Source organism: Carya illinoinensis, chromosome 7 (genome assembly GCF_018687715.1).
Source record: "Carya illinoinensis cultivar Pawnee chromosome 7, C.illinoinensisPawnee_v1, whole genome shotgun sequence".
NCBI lineage: Eukaryota > Viridiplantae > Streptophyta > Magnoliopsida > Fagales > Juglandaceae > Carya > Carya illinoinensis.
The window spans coordinates 611,380-621,212 of NC_056758.1; the positions used below are offsets into that span (position 1 = coordinate 611,380).

General features: G+C 33.9%; 1 protein-coding gene across 1 annotated transcript; it reads right to left on the bottom strand.

Moving 5' to 3' along the window:
* Nucleotides 1–210: 210 nt before the first annotated feature.
* Nucleotides 211–4,948, bottom strand: LOC122315615 (serine acetyltransferase 2-like). Its single transcript, XM_043131631.1, has 10 exons — nucleotides 4,362–4,948; nucleotides 3,629–3,826; nucleotides 3,480–3,539; nucleotides 2,847–2,942; nucleotides 2,697–2,721; nucleotides 2,250–2,344; nucleotides 1,865–2,031; nucleotides 1,680–1,753; nucleotides 563–622; nucleotides 211–399 (listed from the first exon to the last, which is right to left on the bottom strand). Exons 1-10 carry the CDS (start codon nucleotides 4,623–4,625, stop codon nucleotides 362–364), a joined length of 1,077 nt encoding a protein of 358 aa, XP_042987565.1. The 5' UTR covers nucleotides 4,626–4,948; the 3' UTR covers nucleotides 211–361.
* Between the last annotated feature and the right edge of the window lie 4,885 nt (nucleotides 4,949–9,833).

Sequence of the window (9,833 nt, forward strand, 5' to 3'; positions counted from 1 at the left end):
CATTTTCATGGATGCAATTATCTCAGACTGACCAAACCAAGGAACATATTGTTTTTGTTTTTTCTTTTTCTAAGATGATCAAAGGTATGCACATTGCCCTGTCAGGTTTGAGACGTCCCACGCCATCCTGTTATCCCTCATTTTGTTTGCAAAAAATAGAGAACTCCAATATAAAGGGGTGGGATTCCAATTAAAACTACAAAGAAAGAATAAAGGAAGGAGAAGAATAATCGCTTTGCTTTATCATCTCTTGAATCATGCAAACGAGTAACGACATTTCAAAGCTAATGGAAAAACATTTCATCGTTTTTGCATTTAACATGCTGAAAGGCATTGCCAAATTGCCATTTTCCCACAGCCCTTAAGTGCCTTCATCACTTCTTTCACGGTCTTGAGCTCCTGAAAAATCATTATATATAGATTGCTTGATACTATATTGTGAAGAAAAAGTATATTAACACTAATGGAGATGCCGAGAGAGATACAAGCACCTTTGGTTTTACTACCATCAAACCAACATAGTTCAGATAATTCCTAAACAAGAAACCCCAATAATACTAACCGGTTGATCTTCCGTCTTTAAAAATAACTGCTGCTTGTTGAAAAAACTCTTTGCTAGCATCTGCAAATAGTAACGAGCATGATAATAAAGATACTTGACTCGATTATCTGTTTTCACATATGAAATGTTATAGTTGACAATGAGAAGATTAATTTTATGAAGCTAAGGTCATAAAAGCAGGACATTCAACATGTACTTCCAACTGAATCTTAACATGGTTCAAAGATAGATTCCATGGTCACTTCATTATCCTTAATCGTTTCTAGAACTTCCAGCAGCAAACATGGGATCTAAATATAGTGGCTATGGAGGAACTAGGAATACTTATAAAGTCCATCTTTTAGCACAGGTGATTTCCTTGTCAAGATCAATATAATGCCATGATATAGATTTCTATAATGTGATGCCCCATATGACAAGGATAAGGGTAGGTAGTATATAGGATCCCACGTTATTTGGAAATGAGAAGTTCTTGTTCTTTATAATGTCCCAATGGAATTCCAATTGTATCATTGATTAACCCTATTAGAGTATAAGTCATGTGATTTGGGTCTTCCATTGGGGCCTTACAAATGATATTAGAGCTTATCCCAACTAGAAATGTGAAACTTGAGCGGTATCACCTGCAATGGACTGGCCCAATGAAGACGTCAGGAATTTAAGGAGCAGAGATTGAGATGTCCCATATGATAAAGATAATAGTAGGTGGTGTATGGGATCTCACATTGCTTAGGAATAAGAAGTTCTTGCTCTTTATAATGTTTCAATAGGACTCCAATTGTATTATTGACTAGTCCTTTTAAAGTATAGGCCATATGATTTGGTCTTTCCATTGGGGCATTACATATAAGTTTGTTAAATGCAAGCATATAATCTTCAACAAAAATGTTCCAGATTCTAGGAGACAGTACCATTGCAAATGATTAAAGCAGCATGGTTGTATTATACGGTCCAATTTGAATTTAATTGGTGTTGGTTTCATCCTCTAAGCTATTTGCTGCCTTTCTAAAGGACCTTAACCTAGTTTTCAAGTTAAATGCAAATAACAAAAGCAAGTTTCAACCTGCATGGAAAAAAAAATTCTAATTTGCAGGTTTTGTTCATGTATGTGGCATACCATGCTTCATTGTCAATGATGGATCTTGCTCATCTACATATCCAATCACTTTAGCTGGTATTCCTGCCACCATGCTTGGGAACACAAAAAAAGAAAGTGAAACATCTTTTTTATATCATTTCAAAATTAATACTGATGGGAAAAACCATAATGCTGAAAAGTGAAAATCAGACATTTCTTGCTACCTGTGGGGAGGGATGTCTTTTAACACAAGGGATCCTGCAGCTACCATCGCACCTTTACCTATTTTTATATTCCCAAGTATATTTGCACTAGCTCCAATTAGTGCACCTTCACCTACTTTTGGATGACGATCACCAACTTCTTTTCCTGTTCCTCCTAAAGTTACACCCTGCCAAAACATTTCTCTGTCATAAGCATAATGCAGTCTCAAAATGCAGTTTCCAAAGCATAAATCTTTGCAAAATTCTTAGCAAGAAATTCAGATGAAATCATTGTTTAGAAATTAAACAAACAAAACATGAACTACTTGATGTCTTGAAACAAAAATAATTACACTATCCATCCATCAAATAATGGGTACACAAAGGAAAAATGAAATTGACTCACATGCATCAATGAAACTCTGTTTCCTACGACAGCAGTTTCACCAATAACCACACCTGTCGCATGATCCAGTAATATTCCCTCTCCAATTTTCGCAGCTGTACAGGATCGTCAAAAATGAAAAAAGAGAATGGTAAAAGGTAGCCTTCAACAATACAGAAATAATCTTCATCCTAGAAATGACCGTTGTCTCAGATTAATGTAAATTCTGTAGGTAACAACCATTTCTCTGCAGAAAATCAAGTTTTGTACATAAAGCTTCAAAAAGTCAATACAAAGATATCTTTAACTTTCTTAATCCTTTCATCAAAATTTCTGGTGAAAACAATAACAAGAATATGTTTAAAAAAAACACATATAAGCCACATTCCATTGCTTTTAAAAAAATAACATCCATTACTATTAATTTTTTTTTTTTTTTATTAAAGTGAGAACTAGAAATTAACATACCTGGATGTATGTCAACTCCAAAAACCTGAGGAGAAAAACAGCTGCCAAATTAAATAAGGATAGATGAAGAGAATTGGGGATATGCTTATCAAGGATCATCCCTTCTTGTACATTTCTGTGGGTAAATAAATCAAGAAAGTAAAAAGCCACCTCACTGATTCGGCTTTGTAATGCCAAGGCCAACACTTTGCGCCCTTGGCTCCACAAGGCATGTGCTACTCGATATACTTGCAGAGAATGATATCCCTACAGCAAAGCATAGCTCACAACATCAAGGATGTACTTGACTTCTTTTATTTTTTTAGTGATGCCTAAACACACTCATGGATCCATCTAAATCTAAAACATAAACAGAAGCTCATAACAATATGGACAATATATGGAAGCTAATTTTCTGTGTTTTTTTTTTTTTTTTTTTTTATTGTTTGCTAATAAACCCCATTAACCAATTATAGGAACTTGACCAGGCAATCATCACACTTCATGATGCAGGAATAGTGGTTATCAAACTCGCATCCCCTTTTGTAACAATCCATGTGGTTTATAACCACATTTGGCCCAATAAAATAAACATTAACACATTACATCAATGTTTCTATTTCTACTTTTCTTATCAATATGGGGAATGAAGGGAAGGGGGGCATACCATACTTCAAGTCCGATCTTGTAATGTTTCATTTCCTTGTATAAGGTATAACTAATTAACTGCCTTTCATCCTTGGCATAACAATACAACCAATATCAACATACCGCAAAAATAAAATAATGGATTGCGAAAAGTACCTTAAGATACAACAGAACTGAGCAATATGACAAGCACGCAGGATCTCGGTCTTTAAATGCCTGTATAAAGAATATTCTAGCCATTAAAACATGTTCGGATATTCAACAACATAGCTCACACATATTCTTTGGGCTCCCAATTAAGTTACCTGCATATCTAGGCGAATTGAACGTTGAATACTAGTGTCATGCATTATCACTTCACAAAATATATCCATCAGCTGAGTCGCCAAAAGTGTAGGATTCTGCAGTCTATTCGCAAGAACAAACCCCAAGGCTTGCTCTAAGCAATCATGGGATAATATACTGGCATACAAGAAGCTACTCAAAATTGGCTCCTTTTCTGCCTGCAATGATGTTTGGCAACAAATATACGAGCATGGATCAAATAAAACACCGTTCCATATTCCAATTATCTGTGTTTTTATGTGCGTCCATAATCTAATCAGGAACCCAATTATATAATAGGCTAACGTTTAATTGAGCCTGTGAGTGAGATTTCAGACTTCACTCGTATTGAATTAGCTTCTTTTCTACTGAAAGCCAATACTCTTACCCCAACACATGAAAAATTCACTACTCATGATTTGGTTAAACAACCACGAAATTCAACCTAAAGAGACCCCATAGAAAAAGTCGAACATAAGTATAACCAACTGACAACCTTAAAAGTCATTTCCTTGTATCCTTTAAAGTCAATTTACATCAATCCCACATAGCAAGAAAATAAAATAAATTTGAACTCCAAATAAAATGTAACAGCACCCAAAAACTTCTTTCAACACACTTAAAAAAAAATATATCTTTTAACATTGAAAACCCATCACTCACGACCCAGGAAAAAATGAAAATAAGAAAGAGTATTGGAAAGGTACTCTGTACCTCCAACTTGGCCTCTTCTTTCACAGCGTCCCAAATAGGGTCAGCAAGCGGGTCATCCGAATTGAAAACCGACACAACAGAGTCCGAGTCAGGTCTTGAAATCCCCAATGCATAAACCGGAAAAAACTTCTCTAACCGGTGCTGGGCAATCTTGGAATCAATAAATCTCTTCCTTTCCTGCTCATCCTGGTCCTCTCTAAGAGAGAGCCGCTCTGAGAGCATTTTGGGAAGAGAAACCCAGCTCTCATCGCTCAGGCAAGCCATGGAAAGCAGAGCTACACGTCTTCTAAGGCCCCACAAGCATACAAAGAATTGGAAAGCAAGCAGTGGCAATGAAACAAAAAGCGAAAGCCGATAAAATAAAGGGAGAGAGAGAGAGGTCCTCAAAATGGTGGCTGCTGTCGAACGGCTGCGTTTCTTATATTCTCAACTTTCGAGAAATGAAAAGACACTTGCCGAATATAAGATACGATCCGAATGTGATTGTGATGACGGTGATAAGCATTATGGAAGGCTCACGGAGTCGCGTGTAGTTTACTTCCCGCTACTCTCTTTCTTTTTCTTCCTTCTTGGCCCTAGACAGGCGGTGGAGCTTCCCTTTTCTTTATTTTTGTTTCTTTATCACAATAGTGCTTAATGATTAACCAAGAGCATGCTCATTCGTCTAATCAAAGCCATTTTTAAAATATAGTCAAAAGTACGTATTTTTATATAAAAATAAAACCTTTTAAGATATAATTTTACATTAAATTTATCAAAATAATAATATTATATTATTTTTTAATAATAATATTTTTATATTTTCATACTTTGCAACTGCTCTAATTATATTTTTTTTCCTTTTTCTTATTTTTATTTTATTTAAATTATTATTTCTCAATTATTATTTTTCTTCAACTTAAATTATTGAAATAAAATATTCTTTTAACTATGAATAGTATCACGCCAAAGATGGAAATGAGTTTATATAAACTGTAACTCAAATTTAAAACTAGCAAGTCGTGACTACTCAAATGCATAGCAAATTTAAGAGATAAAAAACCATAAATTTAGATGCATTGACATTTGGCTAAACCAATGTCATTACTCTAAAGACATTGTGATCTAGTAAATTATAAATTAAATTAAATTAAAACATTGGTATTTATAATTAGCTTCATTAAAACTCTTGAATTTAAGTTTAATTAAAGATGTCACTTTTATCTATTTTGCCTAAACTATTTAAAATGTATCCCTTTAATGGATTACTTATTTTATCTAAATTCCCAAGAACTTATTTATTTATTAAACTCTACATTTGGAATGAGAGCTAACTACACTGTCTCTCTAATTTCTAAATTTAGAACATGGCATGACCACCTCATATCTATTTTAGTTAAAATATTATTACTAATACAATATAGATCAAAATAAGAAAGTTTAAGCTAAATCTTAGTTAGTTATATAAATATTTTCCTAGCCCAATACCAATCTCTAAGAAAATGAGTTGTAGCATGGGAGGATCGTTTCAGCTGCGAGGACATAGAAACGAGTTAAAGAGATTTTACACATTAGACAACTTGTGAAGCATTATATAATTAGTACTTTAAACACTAAAATAAAGTTATTTGTGACGAGTTATATGTGAAGAGAATGGACTCATTTTGATATAAAATAGTAATTTTTCGTAGCAAATAATTGACCATTAATAAACCTTTTTTATTGTAGTGTTTTTTGAGTGAGTTAATATTAGGTACTAGATTGAGATCATGTAGGATATATATCAATTATCAAGTGTAATGTGAAGTGGCCAATGACTATTGGACAAGAAGAGTAGAACAAGTACTAATTAGAATCCATCATTCGAGTTCCATCAATCCAATATGGTAATTTTTACCTTGGAATCATTAATTTTATTCATTATATAAGATTAACCAAAAAATAAGTAAAGTTTATAATTTTATTAACGTTAATTTAATAGGCCGTTAGGTACTCCATTTCAAACAATGATACAATATGTTAATAATTTAGCTATCTATTGAAGCTAAGCTAAGGTGGGTGGGACTTTGGTTGGATACCAAGTTAATTAATTTATTAGAATCCATAACACATTGAATTAAAATATGTACAAATTCCCCACCAATTGTGTAGCGTTTGCCAACTCATCGATTTCGAGCATAGTAAATGCAACCAAAGGACTGACCATATACCGAGCAAGGCAGGGCCTCATACACTTGGAGGTATGGCACACATCGGCACCGTGGGAACCATTCGACCATTGTAGTATGCCTATGGTGTTGCTCCGTTGAAGGTCATTGGCCAAGCCATTATGCGCCATACTTTGGTGCTGCGACGACTAGTGAAATGCAACACTAGTGTTGCGTTACTAGCTCATGTAGGATCAGAAAACACCGTGGTGTTGCCAGAGCTAAAGCAACGATGCCAAGTGCTGTGTCTCCAAGGTGAGGCGCGGTGCATTGAGGGTGCACTCGGTGAGGTGAGCACTACAAGAGCACCACGCGCAATACTACCTTCCATACGGTGGCATTGAACATTGCCAATCACCATGACGAGGTGCATTTCTACCATGGAAGGGCTAGAAGCAGCACACTTCCACAAGGGGTAGGCTTGGCTAAAAGAAACAACGCACACCTACGACACCGGGTGCCGATGTCACAGAACAAGAGGGGGCAGAACATAGTGCTATCATAAATATGATTGTTGGGGAGGTCATGTCGATCTAACTTTGAATTAAGACCACATTAATGTGATGGTTGAAGCTGGTGTAATGATTGATATTATGATCTAATGATCATTTGAGGTTGTGAAGGCAAGAGATGAAACCCATGATGATCAAAGACACTTAACAAGTAAAGAGACAAAAGAAGTAGAAAGATGATTAGTGATTGTGGACACTATTAACTAACCAAATTTTGACCAGCAAAGTGACGAAAGTGCATGAGTAGAGAATATCAGGACATCCAACCAAATAAATTTTAAAAAATAATATAGTGAAACTATCAGGGCTTGAAGTTTTGTGGTTGAAGTTTTAGGATTGAACTAAGAGTTTCAATGCTCGGTAGTCTTAGAGAGAGATATCTTTCATTTTCTCTAAAAAACCTTATTTCAGTGAGAGCCGTTGTCAGAGATGAGGGTAGAGTTGTGGCTTTCACCCTTCTCTCCTTTTCTTTTCCATTTTCACACTATGCATACACTTTCAAGGTAATGTTTTTTCCCTCCTCCCTCTAACGGTTTGGTTTTGGTCAGATTTGCTGCTCTCCAGCTGCCATCCACCTACACGCGCTATACCACCTCATCCTACAATTGCTAATCTACTGGGATGGAGCAGAGCCACACTAAAATGTTTGATTCGTTGTCCTTGTTGCCCAGATGACTAACACAAGAGGTGGTGAATTGAGTTATATTTAAAAATTAACAATTATAAATCAAATATACAATATAAAATATAAACAAAATACGAAACAACAATAAATATAAAGAGTATGGGTAAAATAGAAACAAACTCAGTATGTTAACGATATTCGGTCATACTGCCTATTTCCTCTCTTCAAGCTACTTCTTGATGATTCTTAAATTCACTATTCAACCTCATCCAGCTGGAAATAGAAACTTATTACACCTTTGAACAACACCGCTACAAAAGGATCCTTGTAAAATACCCTCTATACTTATAATCACCTTACATGTGGTGATTCAATTATTCCATATGTAGAACACTTTCTACATGCACAAGAGTTATACACATCCTTTTACTAATAAAAGAACTGATAGTGAATAGGTTATCAAAAAACACTCCTTAATGAGTGAAATAAGAACAATACAACGTAAACTATATCTCTCTTAAAATGAACAAGGGTTAAGACTTAATGTTTAAAGAAGAGAGAATGAAAATTTTGAATGAATGTTGTATGCTTTTGGTGTTATAAATTTGAAACTCTAAAAAGATCTATTTATAGGCATAAGAAATTTCATATTCAAATTTGAAAATATTCACATGTCAAAGACAACATCATTCACTTTTCAAAAAATTCAAATAAAAGTGTTTTTTTTCAATTTGTCAAAGACAATATAATTCACTTTTTCAAAAAATTCAAATAAAATTTTCTTTTTTTCAATTTTCAAATGCAACATCATTAACTTTTCAAAGAATTCAAATAAAAGTTTCATTTTTTCCAATTGTCAAAGACAATATCATTCACTTTTCAAAAATTTCAAACTTAATTTTTTTAATTTTCGTACTATTTATTTTTCAAAATTTTCAAATAAAATCATCTACCTTTTGCATAAGTCAAAAAGAGCATCAATTACTTTTGAAAATATTCAAATAAAGAATGCACATGTGAAAGATGATAATCAATCATCTTTAATATTTTTAAAATTCAAACATTTAATCATGTTATGCACATGAGAAAGATGACAATCAATCATATTTCAAAATTTTCAAATTTAATCTTCAAAATATTCATACACATGTTGAAAATATATTTTAATATTTTATGATAAAATATTAATTTTGATCCTTAATCCTAATTTTGAATTTCTCAAGAGATATACAATATTACTCTATAAGTTTTAATGTGAGTTTGTTACCTTTTTGCTCATGCTTGATTTTTTGATGTGCTTGACTCTATTATGTAGACAACTTGAGCTTAAGATTATTTTATTTTTTAAATTCATTTATTATCATCAAAATCCATATGTAGATATATAATTATATGAAACTTGAAACATTGGGTTCAACAGTCCTCACGAGCCGCCGCTCTCCGACACCTCCAAAGGCTACAAGTGCTTTACCAGCAGTTTCGTTTCACCGAGATCTTCCAAATCTGGACCATCCCATCTTCTTTCTACCAATACGTGGTTGCCTCGTGTCATCACAAGAGCTCGAGAACAAAGATGATCATTGCCCACAGATCAGTCTACTCGATGCTATGCTTTTTATTATATATTATTGCTTTTTCTAACCGATGATCTTGAATAAGGGACTATAGATCTCTCTAAAAATCATTTCAAGACAACAAATAACAATGCACTCGCTACTCTCAGCTCTTTCAATTGAGGTTCCACTGCTACTAGCGGTAGTTTCCTTGTTCGAAACTTTTTGCAAACAGTTTATAACCGTCTTTTAAAACGGCATCCTATTAATAGGACATGGATGAAGACTAAGAAATTGATCGTAAAATTTTTTTTTCCTTTTTATCCACCTCTTTACACTATTATTCTGGAGTGTTTATTGGAAAACTCCATTCCCTCCTTATGTATTCTTTTTTTTTTTAATAAAATTTACTGGCTTATTTGATAAAAAAAAAAAAAGGAACCAAGAGTTTATGGTGATGTTGTACGTATGCGGCGCCGTTGTGCACTAGCTAATTATGGCTTGGCGTTGAAAGATACAGAGCTTATTAATTCTATACAAAAATTCTATGTGCAGTCATTTTTACGGATTCTTTTGTGCACTTCAGTGATATAATT